The sequence below is a fragment of the Acomys russatus genome, chromosome 8, assembly GCF_903995435.1.
Source record: "Acomys russatus chromosome 8, mAcoRus1.1, whole genome shotgun sequence".
Taxonomy (NCBI): domain Eukaryota; kingdom Metazoa; phylum Chordata; class Mammalia; order Rodentia; family Muridae; genus Acomys; species Acomys russatus.
Window position 1 is genome coordinate 31,187,590 of NC_067144.1, and position 22,651 is coordinate 31,210,240.

At 44.4% G+C, this 22,651-nt stretch overlaps 1 protein-coding gene across 1 annotated transcript; it reads left to right on the forward strand.

The window, feature by feature from the left end:
• Nucleotides 1-8,722: 8,722 nt before the first annotated feature.
• On the forward strand, nt 8,723-18,245 carry Dppa2 (developmental pluripotency associated 2). The gene is made up of 7 exons (XM_051150350.1): nt 8,723-8,755; nt 10,283-10,412; nt 12,823-12,974; nt 13,065-13,118; nt 14,552-14,804; nt 16,875-17,070; nt 17,809-18,245. The coding sequence occupies exons 1-7, from the start codon at nt 8,723-8,725 to the stop codon at nt 17,924-17,926; spliced, it is 936 nt and encodes a 311-aa protein (XP_051006307.1). The 3' UTR covers nt 17,927-18,245.
• Nucleotides 18,246-22,651: the final 4,406 nt, after the last annotated feature.

The window sequence follows — 22,651 nt, forward strand, 5'->3', positions numbered from 1 at the left end:
TCCGGGTCATGACTTGTCTGCAGCTCATTCTGAGGAAATGCCAGCGTTCACAGATGACTCAAACTTGCCCTTCCTACCTTCTGCCTCCCTTATCTCTGACATCCCCTCCAGCAACCTTCCTTCCATTTTATACGCAGCCCAAATCCTTTCACTGTAGATAGCGCCTCTTCTCTTTCCTGGAATGCCTTCCATATCAGATCAAGCTCTTTCAAACGACAGGCCTTAGAGATGGCTCAGTGGAGAACAGTGTTGATTGCGCAAACCTAATGACAGCAACTACAGTCCCAACGGATGCCTGGAACCCAAGTGCACCGACGCTTTGTACCTTTTCTTTTTTCAAACAGTTCCCGTGAGCCTGAACTTGTGGTTGGTACTTCTGACTTGTTTTTGGTTTTCAAGGCAGGGTTTCTCTGTGTAGCCTTGGCTGTCCTGGGCTAGCTTTGTGGACCAGGCTGGCCTGGAACTAGCAGCGATTGACCTGCCCTCTGCCTCCCACTCCAGTGCTGGGATTAAAACCCAGCTACCTCTTGCCTTCTTTACACAGTCTCAGGCCATCATTTGACTTCCTCCTCTGAATGTAAAGATGAAATGTTTTATAAAGAGGTCTTAGGTCATAGTCTTGTTTGAGATAAGGTCTGCAGTCAGGGAGAAGTCCTAATGACCCTGCCTGCAGCTTCCACTTGCTGCTTCTCCTGAAACTCTGTCCGGTACTTTACTCCTAGAGTCTAACAGCCTCCTAGAACAGAGGTCTAATCCACAAATGGGCGCTCAGTAAATGCTGGTTCATTTCCCAGCTCTGAAAATAACTACAAATGCTCCCTCCCTCCCACTCCCCTTCTAAAAATAAAAATAAAAATTAAAAAAAAAAAATAAAGAAAGACACCAAAAGATAAGAGTTGTTACCTCTGGGCTCAGTGGTTCACGCCAGTAATGGCAGCACTCTGGAAGGCAGGGTGGATCTGGGAGGCCAGCCTGGTCTGCAGAGGGAGTCCAGAACAGCCAAGGCAATGCAGAGAAACATTGTCTCAAAAAACAAAACCAACCAAAAAACAATTGTTACAAAGCAAGTCCAGGACAGTCAAGGCAACGCAGAGAGACATTGTTTCAAATAACCGCCCCCCCCCCCAAATTGTTAATTACTTACAAATGAAAACGTTCTTAAAGCAGGATGTAGTGGAGCATGCCATTAATCCCAGCACTTGGGAGGCAGAGGCAGGCAGATCACAGTTCCAGGCCAGCCTGGTCTACAAAGTGAGTCCAGGACAGCCAAGGCTACACAGAGATACCCTGTCTTGAAAAAAAAAAAAAAAAAAAGAAAGAAAGAAAAAAAAAGAGCAACAACAACAAAAACAAACATCCAAAAACAAGATTTGTTTGGTTTTACTGCATTCAAGACCAGTTTAGGTGACTTAAGGAAACTGGCTCACCCACTCTTTTAACATGCGCTTACACACACACACACACACACACACACACACACACACACACACACACGTTCCAGGATGAGGTCCTGAATAACTAACTCTTCTGGGCTGACAAAAGAGGAAAAATACTCTAAAGGACCTGCACACATGAACTCACTTGAGGAGAACAAGCTCCAGTAGAACAGATGATTCTGAGCCAAAGAAAGTGACAATGTGGACGAAGTAGCAATACTCAGGTTATAAAGGCAAATGAGAGAGGAAGGAAGAACAAGAGTGAGGAAAATAGGCCTGGAGGGATGGAGATGGCTTTTTTCTTTTTCTTTTTTTTTTTTTTTTTTTTTTTTTTTTTTTTTTGGTTTTTCGAGTCAGGGTTTCTCTGTGTAGCCTTAGCTGTCCTGGACTCACTTGTGTAGACTAGGCTGGCCTCGAACTCACAGAGATCTGCCTGCCTTTGCCTCCCAAGTGCTGGGAGGAGATGGCATTTGGGGCCACATCATTGAAGGGATGTTCTTTCTTTACACAATCTCATAGGACGAGGTGCTGAGAAGGCCTATGAGGAATGTGCTGGAAAGGAGCACAGCACAGTTGAGTATCTTCTCTGATGGCCAGTGAGGCAGTGGCAGCATTCGGCTGTAATATCAGTTAGGGGATAACAGACCCTGAAATAATACAACCAGCCTATGGCACTTAATTACTAAAAGCCAGAAGGTTAAAACTACCAGAAAGGTTGAATGACAGCCACTGGGCCCTGGCTGCTAGGCACTGCGAGGCTGGGGTGCTTGTGGGCAAAGCGTACACACAGTAAAGAGGATGGAGCTCAACATCAACAAGGCAGGGTAAGAAAGATAGTTCAGGGGTTGGAGTCCACACCTCCTAATCCTGAGGCCTTGGGTTGGATCCCTTGCGCGGTACAAACTGCATATGGTGGCACACACCTGTGATCCCAGCACCAGAGAGGTAAGAGGCAGAAGTTGAAAGTCTCCCCCCTGCCTCTGCTACACAGTAAGTTCAGAGTGAGTCTAAGCCGGGCGTGGTGGTGCTCGCCTTGGATCCCGGGACTCCCAGAGGCAGAGGCAGGCGAATCTCTGTAAGTTCGAGGCCAGCCTGGTCTACAAAGCAAGTCCAGGACAGCGAAAGCTACAAAAGGAACCCTGTCTCGAAAAAAACAAACAGACAAATTAATTAATAAACAAAACCCAAGTCTGTTGTGGGGTCCACTTAAATCCAACATAATTCAAACACTGAGTCAATGCTGATGACAAAAAATTGTACTGTAGTCAAGCCGCTATGGATTGATAAGAGCTGCAGAGTAGACTTGAGAACTGAATTGAGACGCTGAAGTGATGTTGTATTGCTTATTTAAAGGGTGAAACCAGACAGCGAGGGGGGTTGAGCAAGGTTGTAGCATTGTCCAATTATATTTTGACATAAGGGTATAATTCAATGAAGTCTGAAAACAAAATGTTAGAATACGTTTCTTTTGCTTGTTTCCAACAAAGTCGAGGATAGAGGAAAAGGCAAATATGTGAGGGCAATCACTCAAAAGAAAAGACTTAAGAATGGTGGTGCACGCCTTTAATCCCAGCACTCGGGAGGCAGAGGCAGGAGGATTGCTGTGAGGTCGAGGCCAGCCTGGTCTACAAAGTGAGTCCAGGACAGGCAAGGCTACACAAAGAAACCCTGTCTCAACAAACAAACAAAAAGAATTCACCTCTAGCCCAGTGTGGTCGTCCACGCCTTTAATCCCAGCACAGAGGGAGGGGAGGGTAAGAGAGAGGGAGAGGGACCGTTAGGCCAATCAACCTTTTATTTGAAACAAGAGCAGCCATTTTTTTGAGCCAATCACAGTCTTTCTTTTTTGCAACAATCACAGCTATTGATGCTTGTGTGTTGAGCCAATCACAACCTTGTGTCTTAATACCAGTCATGGCATCATTCTGCTAGACCGTCAAGGTCAGCACTTCTCCACAGGCCAGTCAGAAGGGAAACCAGAGACACTTAGAATACATAAGCACTTGTGAAAGCAAAAGGCTAGAACCAATTGTTTTCCAACTGGGTGTGGTGGCACAAGTCTTTAGTCCCAGCACTCAGGAAGCAGAGGCAGGAAGATCTCTTTGTGCTCCAGGCCAGCCTGATCTACATAGTGAGTTCCAGGACAGTCAGGGCTGCGTAAAGAGACCCTGTCTCAAAAAGAAAAAAAAAAAAAAAAAAAAAAGCTGGACATAGTGGTGGTGCACGCCTTTAATCCCAGCACTCGGGAGGCAGAGGTAGGCAGATCGCTCTGAGTTCGAGGCCAGCCCAGTCTACAAAGCGACTCCAGGACAGCCAAGGCTACACAGAGAAACCCTGTCTCGAAAAACCTAAAAAAAAAAAAAAAAAAAAAAATTATTATGATAGGCAGATTTGGGCCCAGGAGTCCCGCTCAAACTGAGGCACCAGCCAAGGACAATAAAGGTGGCAAACTTTAAACCCCTACCCAGATCTAGCCAATGGTCAGAACATTCTCCACAGTTGAGTGGAGAGTGGGATATGACTTTCTCACGTACTCTGGTGCCTCACATTTGACCTTGTCCCCTGGAGGGGGAGACCTGGTGGCACTCAGAGGAAGGACAGCAGGTTACCAAGAAGAGACTTGATACCCTATGAGCATATACAAGGGGAGGTAATCGTCCTCAGGAACAGTCATAGGAGAGGGGAATAAGGGGAAAAGGGGAGGGAGGGAAGAATGGGAGGATACAAGGGATGGGATAACCACTGAGATGTAACAAGAATAAATTAATAAAAAAAAAAAGAAAAAATTTAGAAATTAAAAAAAAAAAAAGAAAAGAAAGAAAGAAAGAAAGAAAATAGAAAAAAGTCTCCAACAGCTTTGCTGGCCAAAGCTGTCCTTTTGTCCAAGGCATGCAGAGTTGCTAGCAAGAGTCCAACAGCTGCTATTTAGAATCAAGTTACTCCTCCAAAAACCATCCTTGCTCATTTCAGGAAAATGAATATCAGGAATGCTTATTAATGCAAATTTAAAGAACTGACCATTAACACTAAAAATGGCAATTTTTTTTTTTGGTTTTGTTTGTTGTTGTTGCTTTTTCGAGACAGGGTTTCTCTGTGTAGCCTTGGCCATCCTGGACTCACTTTGTAGACCAGGCTGGCCTCGAACTCACAGCGATCCGCCTGCCTCTGCCTCCCGAGTGCTGGGACTAAAGGCATGCGCCACCACGCCCGGCAAAAAATGGCATATTTAAATTTTAACAGTGCTTAACACTTGTCCAGTGCATTAGAGATGGTGATGGCTCCCTTTCTTGGCCACTATCGCTTGCTGTTCTAAGATAGGCTCTCTTGGGTGTGTTTAGGTCAAGGTGATGTGGAACTTACATTCATAGCTGAGGAGAATTTTGAACTTTATACTTGAACCTCCCAAGTGCTGAGATAGCAGCTGATACAGAGCCAACCTAAGAGTCCCTAACATCCTGAGGAAAAGCTCCAAATGCGGAAAGAAGATGGCTCAGGGCACATTTTTCTCCTTTCCTTCCCTCCTTTTCTTTCTTTCTTTCTTTCTTTCTTTTTTTATTTGTGTGTGTGTGTGTGTGTGTGTGTGTGTGTATGTGTGGGGGGGACGGGGCGGGGCGAGGGGGGGTGGAGGGGCAGTTGAGACAGGGTTTCTCTGTGTAGTCTTGACTGTGCTGGACTCCTTTGTAGACCAAGCTGGCCTCCCACTCACAGTGATTAACCTGCCTCTGCTTCCCAAATGCTGGGATTACATGTGTGAGCCACCACACCCAGCTTTTCTTCATCTCTCTCTCTCTCTCTCTCTCTCTCTCTCTCTCTCTCTTTCTCTCTCTCTCTCTCACTCACTTTATTTTTGGTTTTTCTTTTTCTTTTCTTTTCTTTTTTTTTTTTTTTTTTGTTTGTTTGTTTTTTGAGATGAGGTTTCTCTATGTTATCTTGGCTGTCCTGGACTCACTTTGTAGACCAGGCTGGCCTCAAACTCACAGCGATCCACCTGTCTCTGGTTTTTCATAGCCAGGCATGGTGGTGCATGCCTTTAATTCCAGCACTTGGGATGCAGAGGTTTTTCGTGACAGGGTTCCTCTGTGTACATCCCTGGCTGTCCTGGACTTTCTCTGTAGACCAGTCTGACCTCGAAGTCGGATACACCTGCCTCTGCCTCCGGCATGCTGGGATAAAAGGTTTGTGGCACCATGCTGGGCTCTTCTTCATATTCTTTATCTTTCTCCTCCTTTTTTTTTTTTTTTTTTTAAATGTTGTTGTACTAGGGACTCAACTTGGAGCCTTAGGCATTTGTCTTAGTTAGGGTTTTATTGACGTGAAGAGACACTGTGACCAAGGCAACTTATTTTATTAAAGATTTATGTGTTTATTATGTATACATTGCTCTGCCTACATCCATGCCACCACACCAGAAGAGGGCATAAGACCTCATTATAGATGGTTGTGAGCCACCATGTGGTTGCTGGGAATTGAACTCAGGACCTTCAGAAAAACAAATAGTGCTCTTAATCTCTGAGCCGTCTCTCCAGGCCCCAAGACAACTTTTTTTTTCTTTTCTTTTTTCTTTCTCTCTTTCTTTCTTTTCTTTTTTTTTTTTTTTTTTTGTTTGTTTGTTTTATTTTGTTTTTCAGAAACAGGCTTTCTCTGTGTAGCCTTGGCCATCCTGGACTCACTTTGTAGACCAGGCTGGCCTTGAACTCACAGTGATCCACCTGCCTCTGCCTCCCGAGTGCTGGGCTTAAAGGCGTGCGCCACCACGCCCGGCTTTGTTTTTGTTTTTTCAAGACAGGGTCTCTCTGTGTAGCCTTGGCTGTCCTGGGCTCACTTTGTAGATCAGGCAGGCCTCTGCCTCCCAAGTGTTGGGATTAAAGACATGCGCCACCACGCCCAGCTGTGAATTGGTATTTTGGTCTGCATGTCTGTCTGTCTGTGCGTCATGTGTATGCCTGGTATCCAAGGACACCAGAAGAGGATGTTGGGTTCCCTGGGACTGTACTTGACATTGGACTATAGTGAAGTACCACAAAGACGCAGAGAATTGAGCCACAGTCCTCCAGATGAGTGCTCTTAGGCCCTGAATCCTCTCCACAGACTCTCAGTCAGCCTCTATGGTACTTGCTTCTAATAAGAACACTTAGCTCGTGGAGACAAACAACCTGAATCTCAGGGGGATCTGGCTACCTAGTAAGCCGAGCAGCATGGGGTCACATGTGACTTGTCTCAAAAAAAGAGAAAGAAAAGAGCAAAATGAATCAATAATATGCAAAAATATATAAAGAAAAGACTATAAAGTGGGGCGTGGTGGTGCACGCCTTTAGTCCGAGCATTCGGGAGGCAGAGGCAGGTAGATCTCTGTGAGTTCAAGGCCAGCCTGGTCTGCAAAGTTAGTCCAGGACAGCCAGGGCTGTTATACAGAGAAACCCTGTCTAGAAAAACTGGAAAATGTGTGTGTGTGTGTGTGTGTGTGTGTGTGTGTGTGTGTGTGTGTGTGTATACATATGTTGAATAAATTAAAGGATTTTTTTTTGTTAGTGTCTCGGATGTAGTCATTAGGGTAGCCCCAATTGGCCAGAACTTGTTGATGTAACACAGACAAGTCTCAAACTCAGAGATCTGCTCTGCCACCTGAATATGTGCCATCATAACTGACTGATTTTTTTTTTTTTTAATGAGAAAGCAAAGGATTGTTAGGTGTTTGTTTTCATTTCCACTGCCTAGCCACACTAACACAGGCATTTCATACCCCCACACACACACACACACATAGTCTTGGCTGGTTGTCTGTTCTGTCCTGTGTGTGCAGATAGGGAGCCCTGGAATGGGATCATGTAACTTTAATGTGATAAACCTGGCTAACTTATTTATTTTGCTTGTTTGAGACAGGGTCTCACTGTGTATTCCTCATTGTGTATTCTTGTCTGACCCAGAACTCTATTTATAGATCAGGCTGGTGCTTGCCTCTGCTTCCAGAATACTGAACTTATGAATACTGAACTAAATAATGCCACCACACCTACCTTAAGTGAAAAGCTAACTTGTCTTTTAAATTCTAGTTTAAACTTTAATTTACATATGGGTGGTTTTCCTGTGTATGTGTATACCACCAAGTACTCTTTTTTGTTGTTGTTGTTTTGTTTTTTTCTTTTGTTTTTCAGCATATATATTTTTTTTTTCCAGAGCTGAGGACCGAACCCAGGGCCTTGCGCTTGCTAGGCAAGCACTCTACCACTGAGCTAAATCCCCAACCCCATGTTTTTTTTGTTTTTCAAGACAGGGTTTCTCTGTGTAGCCTTGACTGTCCTGGACTCACTTTGTAGTCCAGGCTGGCCTCACTTTGTAGTCCAGGCTAGCCTCGAACTTACAGCGATCCACCGGCCTCTGCCTCCCGAGTGCTGGGATTAAAGGCGTGTACCACCACGCCCGGCTCACCAAGTACTCTTAACCACAAAGCCACACTGACAGTCCACTAAGCATGACTTAATTTTTTTTGTTTTGTTTTGTTTTTGTTTTTTTGTACTGTTTTTGGAGACAGGGTTTCTCTTGTAGTCCTGGCTGTCTTGGACTTGCTTTGTAAAACAGGCTGGCTTGGAACTCACAAAGATCCGCCTGCCTCTGACTTCTGAGTGCTGGGATTAAAGGCATGTGCTGATTTAATTTTTTTTAAAGTTAATTTTATTTAATAATAATACTATTGTTATTATTATTATTATTTTGGTTGTTTGGAGACATCATTTCTCTGTGTAACCTTGGCTGTCTTGGACTTGTTTTATAGACCAGGCTGGTTTCCAGTTAACAGAGCTCTCCCTTCCTCTGCCTCCCTGACTGCTGGGATTAAAGGAGTTCTCTCTGTTCCTGGCTCAGCCCCTCTAGCACTGGAGTACTCCACTGCAGCACCCTGGGGGAGGGTCTTTCTCTGTAGTCCAGTCAGACCTCGAGGTCATGACCCTCCTGCTTCTGTTTCTGTATCCGGAGCACTGGGATTACAGGCATGCGCCACCAGGACTAGCTCAATTTTAGAAAAAGGAGGGGAGTGGGCATTTAATATACTTAAAAACTCAGCTATATACCATCAGCTATCTACTGAGACCAATAGAACTGATAAAAATCACTGTCAAAGGGGAGGAGGGCGGGGAAAGGAGGAGGGAGGGGAAAGAGCCAGTTTAGGCAACAGGAAGTTGAAGGAGGCATTTACCTATAAAAGAGATCAGATCAGCCAGGTTTACAGCAGAGAGCTCCGGGCACCTACCTATACCTTTCCAACCTTTGTCTCTGCCCAAGCCTGCCTGAAGATGTCACAGGCCAGCCAGGACAATAACGACAAGGTAACTTTTCTTTCTAAGAGAACTCATTCTTTTCTTGCAATTGTTTTTCCCTATCTTTTTTAGCTCTCACTCCTGTTTCGGACTTGGGAGGAACTTGGTGGTTGAAAGTCTGCTTATTATGACTTTTTGTTCAAATGCCTGATACTGTATTTCCTGGGGGGTGAAACGAAACTGTTCCCTAGATGAAACCTGTACATTGTCTCAGACAAGGAGTTGGGTAGCTAAAAAAAAAAAAAAAAAAAAAAAAAAAAAAAAAAAAAAAAAAAAAAAAAAATCTTCAGGAAAGATGAGCTAAAAATTAGGTGGAAATTTTTTGATAGATATTTATTTTAAAAATTAGAAAATAAAATTGCTGTGTTTCTTTCTAATGAGCAGTAACCAGTTCCCAGTACCTCTAATGCCTGGTGCGTTTCCCTGTCTAGGCTTGAGTGATTCTGGGCCAGATGGGGGCCACTGTACCAAGCTAGAGGCTAACACTGGCCAGGCCAAGTCACTACTGCTAAAAGGCGCCATCTCTTTGGTTTGGTTAGGTTCAGTTTGGTTCTAGTTTTGTTTTTTTTGTTGTTGGTCCGGCTGTCTTGGAACTGGTTTTGTAGACCAAACTGGCCAAGCTTCTCCTGCCTCTGCTTCCCAAATGCTGGCATTAAAGGCGGTCACCATCACCGCCTGGCATGTTGTTTGTTTTTGTTTTTGTTTTTTTTTTTTTTTAAGGTATCAAAATCTGGCCGGGCGTGGTGGCCTGTTCCTTTAAAGCAGAGACAGCCAGATCTCTGAATTCAGTCCAGCCTGGTGTACAAAGTGAGTCCAGGACACCCAGGGCTACACAGAGAAACCCTTCCTCAGAAAAAAAAAAAAAAAAAAAGGAAAAAAAAAGCGCGAATCTGTCTGGAGAACTTGGAAAAGGTGCTCTACAAATACAAAACAAACAAACAAAACCAATAAAAGTTTGAAAGTACTTGCAATAGGAGAAGGGGAGGGGAATGGGCCAAGTGTTCTGGCACTTCCTGAGGGAGGTGTCATTCCTCCCTTATTTTATTCCCCCCACCCCCACTTGGTTTGTCACTTAGAAAACAGGACAATTGAGATTACTTACTCTGGTACAGAAAGTCCTTCCACTCCGGGCCTCCAGGTGGCGGTGGTGCACGCCTTTAATCCCAGCACTTGGGAGGCAGAAGCAGGAGGATCTCTGTGGGTTCCAGGCCAGCCTGGGAGTCCTTCCACAAAGGCCTGGTAGTTCCAGGCAGCCTGCTTTCCAGATGTTTTCTTTTGTTTGTTTGGTTTGGTTTTGGTTTTGGTTTTTTGGGTTTTGTTTTGTTTTTTCCCTCATTTTTTTTCCAAGACAAGAGTTTCTTTGTGTAATAATTCTGGCTGACCTGGACTCACTTTGTAGACCAGGCTGGCCTCGAACTCACAGCGATCCACCTGCCCCTGCCTCCCGAGTACTGGCATTAAACACACAGTTGGCAAATGCAGTCATCAGGCTTGCCTTGGAAAGTAAGCAGAAGCTCTCACTGCCTCTCTTTGCAGAACTACTTTGAGGATGAACTCAATGAAGAAAATGTGATTTTAACGCTGGTCCCAGTTACAGAGGAGCCTGACACCGAGCAGCCTATGGAACCTTTGAATGTTTCTTCAAGCATAGGCCTCACGCCACCAGGTAAGCTTCTGGAAAGCCAAAAAAAAAAGTAGACTGGGGACTGTGGTGTCTCTGTAGCCTTGGCTATCCTGGACTCACTTTGTTGACCAGGCTGGCCTGGACTTTGGCAATCTGCTTCCTCTGCCTCTCTCAGTGCTGGGATTAGAGGTGTGCCTGCCTGTAGACTCTTAGTTTTGTTTGATACAAGATTTCATTTGTTGCCTTGGCTGGCCTGGAGCTCTCTATGTAGACCAAGGTGGCCTCAAACTCACAGATTTACCCCAGCGCACCTCACTTGTACCTCCCTGGTTCTGGGATTGAGGGTGAACACCACCACCAGGATTCCTGAACCATACAATCCCTTAACCTCATGGTAATGACCTGTGAGAAGAGAATCTTCAAACTTCACCCATTTTGGTTGCTAATCCCCATGCACTGCCATGTTCAGGATAGGGAATAATCATGGCACACAGCATCCTTGTCCTGTGTAGTATGAACTCTTCCCAAAAATGAAGTTAAGGATCGAGACAGTATGTTTGTCTAGCGTACAGGAGAATGTAAGTGTGAACACCACCACTACCTTAAAAAGGAAGGCTGAAAAAGGAAATGTGCTTTCTTTTTATGAAAACTAAATACGTTAAAAATGCACTTACATTTTGCTTACTGAAAGGGGATGGAAACAGAGGCCTGTGGTCTGAACACTCCTTAGGTTAAGGCAGGAAAATCAAATTCCAGTTCACCCTCAACAGGGCATTCTGAGTGAGGGCAGTGTAGGCTCTGTGTCTTAAAACAAAATAAATAAACAAAAGACCCAGACTACCTGGGAGCTCTTAAAATTTTTCAGTGCTTCAAAGAAAGGTATTACACGGTCTCTTCTGAGCGACTTGGGGCTGGGGAGCTACAGATAGAAAAGGAGGCATAGGTGGGGTGCTGATTTGGGGTAGATTCTAGTGAAGGCTCTTTTGATTCTCTAGAAACAATTTGGGTGTTCTGTGGTTCATAATCTAGACTTTTTTGACTTGTTCTTTAGTCATGTTCCCATGTAACTTTTTTTTTTTTTTTTGAGACAGGGTTCTCTGTGTAACAGCCCTGACTGTCCTAGACTTTGTAGGCCAGGCTGTCCTTGAACTCACAGAGATCCATTCTCCTGTCTGTCACCAGAGCCTTGGGATTAAAGGCTTGTGCCACCACTCCTGGCAACTTTTTTCCCCCTAAGGCAAGGTTTCTCTATGCTGCCCTGGCTGTCCTGGCACTTACTGTGCAGACCAGGTTGGACTGAAACTCAGATCCACCTGTCTCCATTTCCTGAGTGCTGAGATTAAAGGCATGTGCCACCACCACTGGATTAGTCTAGGACTTTTTATATAGTTGAGGATGGTCTAGAACTCTTGATCTTCCCACGTATTTTGACACTATGTACAGTTTTTATGGTGCTGGGGGAGAAACCCAGGCCCCTCCTGCAGTAAGTATCCTTACATGAAGCTTAACCAATGTGGGGTGCAAACCTTTAGTCTTTTTTAATCTCTGAGTTTAATCCTGGTCTACAGAGGGAGTTCTAGGACAGGCAGAGCTACATGTGGTAGCATACACCTTTATTTCCAGCTTTTGGGAGGAAGAGGCAGGTGAATCTTGAGTTTGAGGCCATCTTGCTCTGGAAAGCAAGATCCAGGACTACACAAAGTAATCTATCTCAAACAAAACAAAAACCAGAGAGAGAGAGACAACTCCTCTGTCTGAGAACACTGACTGGCACATACCCAAACATGATTAAAATAAGACAGAAATCTTTTTTTCTTTTCTTTTCTTTCTTTTTTTTTCTGAGACAGGGTTTCTCTGTGTAGCCTTGGCTGTCCTAGACTCACTTTGTAGACCAGACTGGCCTCAAACCCACAGAGATCCGCCTGCCTCTGCCTCCCGAGTGCTTGGATTAAAGGTGTGCACCACCACACCCTGCTAAGACAGAAATCTTAAAGAAAAAAGTGTAAGATTTAGAATGTAAGTGTGGCTGGGCGTGGTGACTAGAGAATTTGGCTGAGCCAGGTGTGGTGGTGCATGCCTTTAATCCCAGTACTTGTGAGGCAGAAGCAGGCGAATCTATGTGAGCTCAAAGCCAGCCTGGTCTACAGAGTGAGTCCAGGACAGCCAAGGGTACACAGAGAAACCCTATTTCAGGGGGAAAAAAACAAAAAAACAAAAAAACAAACCAACCAAACAAAAAAAGTAGGTGTGGGTTGGTGTCCTGGATTTTCTATTTTAGAAGATACGAGATCTTGGTCAAGTGAATTCCTTTTTTTTTTTTTTTTTTTTTTTCATTTTCTCATTTGTCACTGGACAAAAACAAAAAGAAGCTATTTTTCTGTACAAACTGGTTTGTGAGAAAAATCCTAAAGCAGATGTTATAGTTATTCCTTTGTCTCTGTTCTTTTCTCAGTTCCCCCTCTGCCAACTTCTCAGCAACCTGAACCTCCTAGAAAATTCAGACCAGGGAACCCTCCGCCTGCCACTCTGCCACCTATTAATAATGTGTCCCGAAACACTCTTCGGGAATGGTGTCGCTATCATAACTTGAGTACGGATGGCAAGGTTTGTGGCCCCCCGCTAGGATTCTATGCTGGATGGACTAAGTATGGAGCACTTGGTCAACTTTTAACTTTATTATTTTTTCTCCCTTAGAAAGTTGAGGTTTACTTGAGAATCCAGAGACATTCCTATTCTGAACAAAAATGTGTAAGTAATGGATGTGGTGGGGTGGAGGTGGGCTCCCCCTGTGGGCTGTCTTACTAATATTTGTGTATTTTAACCTCCTAAGGCAGTGTTACTGACATTTATTTGGGGGACCAAATGTGTGGCTTGGACTCAAATTCCCTCTCTCTCTCTCTCTCTCTCTCTCTCTCTCTCTCTCTCTCTCTCTCTCTCTCTCTCTCTCCCTCCCTCTCTCTCTCTCTCTCTTTCTTTCTCCCTCTCCAATATATGTAAGGTCCTATTGTGTGGTTTTTGGACAGCCTGAAATTCAGGTATCCATCTGCCTTTGCCTCTTGAAATGGTGATATTAAAGACGAGTGCCACCACATATCGTAGTCTGTATTGAGAAGGTCTCTAAGTGTCTTAGGCAGGCCAACAACTCCTTGTGTGTAACGAAGGAGATTTGAATGTTGAATCCTCCTCCCACCTCCCAAGTGTCAAGGTTACAGGAATGAGCCATCTTCCCCAGCAGGAAGCTGCTGAGGCAACCTTTTAGCATGTGGTCCTTCTGCCCCAATCTCCCCTGAACTACTAACAGTTGGGATTACAGGCCTGCACCACTAAATTTCACATGATATATTGATATTTCTGTAGTACTGTTAGACTGTTTAGAAGCACCCAAACCCCTGTCCACCGTGCTTTTGGTTTTTGAAACTGGATACTACAGCTGGGCATGACATACACCTGGGATCTCAGAACAGAGGAGGTTAGGGTGGGTGTCTACAATTAGAGGTCTTCCTCAGCCCCACAGTAAGTCCTAGGCCAATATGAGGTGACACTTCAAGGAGAATAAAAGCTAGATGGGTGGTCTACTGCAATCCCAGCACTTGGCAGGAAGGTAGGCAACAAGTTCAAAGTCAGCCTGGGCTACAGAGTGAGACTGAAGACAAAACCAAGAAACCACACACGCACAAAAGCAACAAATCCTTCAACAAATCCTGGAAAACAAAGGAGCGGCTGGGCCCCTATCTCACTATGCAACCCAGCCTGGCCTTGAACTGTGATCTTATCTAGAACCCTAGTTTTTTTCAGTGTGAGCAGATCCATGTACCATTGTGCACTGGAGACCAGAGGAGGGCATTTGGTGTCCTGTCAATGTGCCTACTCCTTTGAGGCACTCGAGTTTTCTCAGGTGTTCTGAAAGCCAGATAGCAACATCCTGTCTCCAGCCCCCTAGGAGTTTATAGCAGGCAATTCTGGAGATGCCCAGCTCATTACACATTGTTGCTGGACTCCTAACTCCAGTCTATCATGACTTTCCCTGCTTCTCTCTAGCCCAATCTGTGCTTTTAACTACCACATTTTTCTCCCTGTTGCGAACAGCAGTTGAGAGGACTGTTTCAAAATGTCGATACTCTGCCAGGAAATATGCACAACAGCCCCAAGCACTTTTGAATACTGGTGAATTCCATTTGCAGCACATTCCTGACACATCTCTTGAGGCCAGAATGAAGCCAGCTCCCAAGAGACCCAAGATCTCCATTACCAGAGCGCCCACAAGCTCTAAGAGCCAGAAGCAAAGCGAGAGTGGTGTAGTGGAAGTTCTAACTTCAGCTCGGGAGTCCGTGTTTGCAGCCTGGGGAAAAATTGCCATGAAAGCATTTCAGCCTAAGGCTGTGAATTGCCGTCCACTTCCTCAATCAGTAGGGGCCTTTCTGTCCGAAGACAACGGTAAGCCCAACAGAAAGGTGTGGGTACTACACTTTACAAGCATAGTTAACATCAGAAAGACCATAAAGCAGCAAGCGGTTAAGTCTGAAGACTTTAGGGTGGTACATATGAGCAATCCCAGGGAGGTAGAGGCTAGTAGGTCAGTAGGTCAAAGTCATCCTTCACTTTATGGTGAGGTCAAGGACAAGCTGGGTAATCAAAGACTACCCAAGCAGTACTCAAACAGTACTGGAGCGATGGCTCTCAACCTTCCTAATGATGCAGCACTTTAATACATTTCCTTGTGTAGTGACCCTCATCCATAAAGTTATTTTCATCACCACTTCATAACTATAACATTGCTACTGCTGTGAGCAGCAGTGTAAAGTAGCTTCTGAGATTGAGGTTTACCAAAGGGGTTAAGAACCACTGACTTAGATTATAAATTTGACTCACACAAAGCTTCTTTTTTATTATTATTACTATTATTATTATTATTTACTTTTACTTTATGTGCGTTGGTGTTTTGCCTGCATGTATGCCTGTGTGAGAGTGTCAGATCTTGGAGTTAAAGGCAGTTATGAGTTGCCATGTGGGTGCTAAGATTTGAACCTGGATGCTCTGGAAGATCAGTTAGTGTTCTCAATCACTGAGCCATCTCTCCAGCCCCAGGACTTTTTCCCCCTTCTACTGATAAACAGCAATGACTGTTAGATAGTAAGACTGTTTACAAGAAAGGGGGGTGGTGGTTAATAGTGAATACAATATGTTAATATATTCTAGATATTCTGGTATGCATGTATAGCTGGCAGAGAAGTTTTTTTTATTTTCCTCTAACAGTCTCACATCTTATGTAAAAGTCTTTGATCCATTTCGAATTGAGTTTTGTACAGAGTCAGGAGATCTTCAATATGTGGCTATCTGATTTTTCGGGAACCATTCATCTAAGAGGCTCTTTTTTCCAGTGTGTATTTGTGGCATGTCCATCAAAATTCATGTGGCCAAGCCAGGAAGCAGTGACACATGCCTTTAATCCCAGCACTCACTGGGCTGAGGCAGGTGATTCTCCGTGAGTTTGAGGCCAGTCTGGTCTACAGAGTGAGTTCCAGGACAGCCAAGGCCACACAGAGAAACCCTGTCTTGAAAAACCAGGATGTCAGGACCACATCACCTTAGTTAATATGGCTCTGTGGTGTAACTTAATCAGATGCTCATCAGTTCTTTTTGTTGTTGAAGATTGCATTGGCCCTCCAGATTCTTTTGTGCTCCCATGTGATTTTTGAAAGTTTGAGAACTGTACTGAACCTCCAGGTTGCTTTTGAGAAGAAAGCCACTTTTTAAATTTTATTTAATTAATTTATTTAATTATTTAGGTTTTCCAAGACAAGGTCTCTGTGTAGCCTTGGCTGTCCTTGACTTGCTTTGTAGACCAGGCTGGCCTTGAACTCATAGTGACCCACCAACCTCTGCCTCCCAAGTGCTGGCACAGTCATGGCTTTTTAAGTCAGATGAGAACAAGGCAGTTTACTACATACAGACAAGTGGGCTGTCAGAATACTGGTATAAATTCATTGGATAAAATGGTACTTAATACTCAAAATACTAGCTACCTCCCTGATCATAGGAAAAGCCTAGTATGCATAATAAATGTATTAATATATTTAAACCATTTAGCAAAATATTGAGCACAAAAGCAAGCATTCTTCATAGCAACTAAGATTCCTGTCATTAGAAACTTACGTGAGTGGACAGGGAGGCACACGCCTGTAATCCCAGCAATAAGGGAGGCAGAGGCAGGCAGAGTTTGAGGCTAGCCTGGTCTACCAAGCAAGTCCAGAATAGCCAAGGCTGTTGCACAGAGAAACCCTGTCTGGGGAAAAAGAAAAAAGAAGAAACTCATCTGAGCAGTTTTCCATGCATTTATTTTTTCCAATGCTCATTACCTAAGAATTCCATCAGTTTATGAGCCATCAGAAGATGCATCTGATTTTTAGCAAAATTTAGGATAGCAAATTCGAGAGTAGCTTCCTGAGAGGTGGTGCAGAGTTTTCTTGACCTTGCTGTTTCTCTTTGCCTGTTTCTGCTACCCAGGATGCAGATGGTGTGTTGTCCACGGCAAACATCTCCCTGCAGACAGGAAAGGCTGGGTTCACCTACAATTCCACGCTGGTCAGACCTGGGTTCCAGACACTCCGCAAAGGATGATTTCTCTCTTCCTGTTACCAGCCTGTATTTTCCCAGCACCAGGTGTGGAAGACAATCTGCTGTGTCCTGAATGTGTCCAAAGGTAACCCCTTAGTATCTCTCTAGGCATTGGAAATGGAAAAAGCAAGATGTCTAGATGAATTTCCTGAATAATTGAATAGAAATCAGAGGGAAAACACCCTCTATCCTTAATTTGCCATATAGATCAGGTAGAAATAGGAAGCCGTGGTGGCGCATGTCTTTAATCCCATTTAATCCCAGCACTCGGGAGGCAGAGGCATGCGGATCACCTGTGAGTTTGAGGCCAGTCTGGTCTAGAAAGGGAGGCCAGGACAGGCAGGGATACACAGGGGAAACCCTGTCTCAAAAAAAACAAAAAAGAAAGAAAGAAAGAAAGAAAGAAAGAAAGAAAGAGGAAGCAACTTAGAATTCCATAAGTGTGGCTTATTCTCAGTCTTTTTTGGGGGGGGGGCGGGCAGGGTTTCTCAGTGTAATGGTTTTGGCTGTCCTGGAACTCTTTGAAGATCAAGCTAGCCTCATAGCCATCTGCCTGCCTCTGCCTTGAGTACTAGGATTTAAGGTGTGGGCCACCACACCCAGCCGAAATGGGTTCCTTTTGGTTTGGTTTTGAGATAAGGTCCCAGACTGACTCTAAACTCAATAGAGATTCACTTGCCTGCCTCTGCCTCCCTCCCAGACGCCACCACACCCAGCTTTTATCTTTGTGAGGGGAAAACTAGGTTTTGTGAAGGAAGGGAAAACTGGGTTTAACCCCCCCAAAACAACTTCTTTTACAGTTCTTTTAACATTTGTCTTACAGCAATAAGAAGATGATGAGAAATCTTACAAGTGAAGGAAAGAGGAACAGTGCAAAGAAGAACACTGACCTACCTCTACATATACCCCCTCAGACAAGTCAAGGTTTTGTTCTGACCTGAAAGGGTTGGAAGAACGAAAGAGAAGCAGTCTGTGTTCCCTATAATGGTGAGGAATACTGGACATCTTGTCTTCAGAAGGCCCTCCTCCTGCTACTAACAGTACAGTGGAGAGTGCATACAAATCAACATCCGTCTAATAACACCTTGCTGACTTCTAAAGTCTTTGGCATCTCATCATGGCTTTATGTTGGACTTGGTTAAAGGCTTAGCTATTTAGGAAATGATTGTTTTAATGGGTTGGTTTTGCTGCACTTTTTTCACAGGGTTTTTTCCACCCCTGGGGAGGAGGGGTATGGTTAGCAGAAACAATTTCAAATTAGGAAAGCAGAAGGCATTCTTTTTTTTTTTTTTGGTTTTTTGAGACAAGGTTTCTCTGTGTAGCCTTGCCTGTCCAAGACTCGCTTTGTACACCAGTGATCCACCTGCCTCTGCCTCCCGAGTACTGGGATCAAAGGTGTGCACCGCCACGCCCAGCCCTTTATTTTATTTTTTTAGAGGGAACCCAATCTCATTAAAGATGGTTGTGAACCACCATGTGGTTGCTAGGAATTGAACTAAGGACCTCTGGCAGAGTAGCCACTGCTCTTAACATCTGAGCCATCTCTCTAGCCCCTCTTTTTTTCTTTGTTTCTGAGTAAGGCTTTATTGTGTAACTCCAGTTGGCCTAGGATTTCTAGGGAAACCAGGCTAGCTATAACTTGTGGTGGTTCTCCAAAGTGTGGGGATTACATGCCTAACCAGTACTGACATAATACTGACTGCAGTATAGAGTTCATTGCTTGTGCTAAACACTCTGTAGCTGTTGACAAGTGTCTAGAATACCATACCTTTGAAATGATATAATGCTGCCTTTCAGATTGGCTTTTATATAGCAATATACATGTAAGATATCTATGTCTTTGAGTGATTTATTTATTTATTTAAGGGTGTTTTTTTGTTGTTGTTGTTTTTGTTTTTCTTTTTGGTTTTTCGAGACATGGTTTCTCTGTAGACTTGCTGGCCTTGAACTCAAAGTGATCTGTCTGCCTCTGCCTCCCAAGTGCTGAGATTGAAGCCACCACACCCCGGCTTGTTTTTATATGTTTAAGACAAGTATCTTATTCAGCACAGGCTAGCCTTGAATATTTTAATTTTTAAAAATTGTGGCCCATGCCTTTAATGCCAGTACTCGGAAAGCAGAGGCAGGCCGATCTCTGAGTTTGAGGCCAGCCTGGTCTACAAAGTGAGTCCAGGACAGGCAAGGCTACACAGAGAGACTCTGTCTCAAAAACAAAAACAAGTATTTTTTTTTTTAATTTATTTATTTATTATCGTGTATACAGTGCTCTGCTTGCATGTACTCCTGCAAGCCAGAAGAGGGAGCCATATCACATTACAGATGGTTATGAGCCACCATGTGGTTGCTGGGAATTGAACTCAGGACCTTTGGAAGAGCAAGCGGTGCTCTTAACCACTGAGCCATCTCTCCAGCCCCAAAAACAAGTATATTACTTAACACTTTCTACTCTGATCCCGCTCATTATCCCTACCTTCTCTTATCACAGTCTTATTCCCACCAATTCTATCTCCAGGGCCCCTGACCATAGACATGAGTACTGAGCTATTTACCAGCGCACAGGCAACACATTGATTAAACAACTAGAGACTCCCCATGCCCGGGGAAGTCATCAACTGACAGTAGCTCCCCAGGAAGAGCATGGGCCCCATGAACCCCTCCCATCTCCTTGACTGAATGTTGATGACTTAGCCTTTATCCTTGTGCCTTCCTTTCCTAAGTGCTGGCATTCACAGATATGTGCCACCAGATAAGTGCAGTGCTGGGCATTCAACCTGGAGATTCTAGCCAGTAGCATACACAGTTACATTCCCCAGTTGTAGTTTTATGGGAGGGATAGAGACTCTGTAGAGCCCAGGTTGGTCTCCCAAGTTTACAAGCATACTTTGGTGTCTTGTGCATAGGTTTGAGACAGTTTTGGGTTTCGTGCCTCGACCTTGTGACCTAGGTTGATGCCAAGCTCTTGATCTTGCCTCAGCTTCTCATAATTCCAGATTTAAAGGTGTGCTGCTGTACCCACATTGTAGGCACATGGCAGTGACATTTCCTAGCATCTTGAGCTTTCCCTAGCTTAACACGCTCTTGTAGCCAAGGTTGACTTTGAACTTCTGACCTTTCTACCTACTTAGTGCTGGTGTGGTGTGCATTGACACGTCCACTTTCTGGGTGCTATTCAAATACTTCATATTCGGGGATAATCCTCAGCCTGGCATTTGTTTCCTTCTGGCTTTTGGCAAGGTCTCATTCTAACCCAGGTTCATCTTGGAGCCCAGGCTGGCCTTGGAATTTATTCTCCCTTAGCCTCCTCAGTGCTGGGATTACAGGTAAGTCCAGCTCGGTGGTTCTTTATCCTTAGTTCCCATCTCTATTGATCTGTCCCATCTTAGATGTACATGTCACAGTGCATATGTTTAATGTTAAGTCACTTAAAGTAAGCTATAGAGATCAGATTCTTTATGCTGTTAATGACTTTTTTTTTTTTTTTTTTTTTTTTTGAGACAAGGTTTCTCTGTAGCCCTGGCTAGCCTCTGCCTCCCAGGGTGCTGGGATTATAGGCTTGTGCCACTACACCCGTCTCAATGCCATATAATTTTAATATGGAGGGAGCTGAGACAGGAGGATGGCGAATTCAGAATCCATGCCAGGCCATGGATTAACCCATCACTGGCACTATCAGTAACGCAAAAGATTGCTGAAAGTAGGCTGGTCATAGTGCTGCACACTTTTAATTCTAGCACTGGGGAGGCAGAGACAGGCAGATTGCTGTGAATTCCAGGCTAGCCTGGTCTACAAAGTGAGTCCAGGACAGCCAAGGCTATACAGAGAAACCCTGTCTCAAAAAATAAATACAAAGCAAAACAAAAGAAAGATTTGCTGAAAGTCAGGAACAAACAAGCTTACCCATTTTCCCAATATGCTGTCCTTCACTGGCCTTTGAACTGAGGATCCATTCACCGTACCTCAGCCTCCTGACTGGGTGGGGCTACAAATATGAACCACCGTGCTCAGACTACACCACAGAGCAGCACTGTCTCAAGATAAAGATTATGCCAAGGATTTGAAAATAGTTCCTCCCAGCTAGGCTTGGTGGTGCACACACACCTTTAATCCCAGCACTGGGATGCAGAGGCAAGCACATCTCTGAGTTCAGGGCCAGCCTGGTCTACAAGAGTCCAGGGCAGCCAAGTCTATACAGAGAAACCCTGTCTCAAAAAACCAGAAAAAAACTCCTCCCTCAAAACCCTCGCTCTTAGGTTATTTCTTTTTCTTACCAAGTCTCTTCTATGAAGACTTAAATTTAAAACACAAAGAATTTGCAAATGTCCTGAGCAAGGGTGGGGTGGTACATGTCTACAAAACCTGCCCTTGGGAGGTAAAGGCAAGGGGATTTCTGAAAGTTTCCAAAGGTCAGACTGGTCTTCACAGTGAATTTTATGCTAACCAGGGCTAGTAGCCAGACTACAAAAGGAAGCTTGAGTTGGCAGCACTCCCCTAGCACCTGACAGGTAGGAAAGACTTGTCTCAAAACTCCAAAGATAAGGGCTGGAGAGATGGCTCAGCAGTTAAGAGCACTGACTGCTCTTTCTAGAAGTCCTGAGTTCAATTCCCAGCAACCACATGGTGGCTCACAACCATCTATAATGTATGTGATCTGATGCCCTCTTCTGGCCTGCAGGTGTACATGCAAGAGCGTTGTATACATAATAAATCTTAAACTCTATAGATAAGACTAAAGAGATGGCTCAGAGATTAAGAGCACTGACTGCTCTTCCAGAGGTCCTGAGTTCAATTCCCAACAACCATGTGGTGGCTCACAGCCATCTGTAATGAGATCCCTTGCCTTCTGATGTGCAGGTATAGATGCAGGCAGAGCACTGTATACATGAGTGACTTAAAATATCAAAAGGTAAAAGGAAAAAGAAAGCTTAGAAATATGCCTTGCTGTGCAGTGGTGGGGCATAGCTAGGTGCATCTATGAGTTCAAGGCCAGCCTGGGCTACACAGTGAAGCCGTGTCTGAATAGCAACAGCCCCTTCCCCCAAGAAAAATGAAATACTAATGTCTCACTTGACTCCTAGTAGCTATCAACTGCAAACAGCTCCTCAAGTACGGTAGGACTTAGAGTTCCTCCAGTCTATGCTGGGATTTGGGTGGCTTGACCTTGTATGTGCACTCCCAGCTGCTATGAGCTCATGTGTGCAAATACACTGTCACATCTGGCAAATACTATTCTTCTGCACACATCTCCTTTTCAGGCTCTTATAATCCTTCTAAGCCTTTTTCCAAAATATCTTGATTCCTGAGCAGTGGAGGACAGGAGCTGTGTGAGGCACTCCACATTCTTTTATTCTCTGTATATTGACTAGGAGTAGGCTTCTGTACTAATCACTATTGCAAAACCAAGATCTGATGAGGGTTGGTATAAATATAAGAATTTAGAGACACACCTTTAATCTCAGCACTAGGGAGGCAGAGGCAGGCGGATCTCTGAGTTCGAGGCCAACCTGGTCTACAAAGCGAGTCCTGGTCAGCCAAGGCTACACAGAGAAATCCTGATTCAAAAAACCAAAGCAAACAAAACACTTAGAGATGAATTATTACTATATCCATTTAGCAGAATGATAGCGCTAGGTTCTCCCTCAGGACCTGTGACTATCCTACCATAGGCT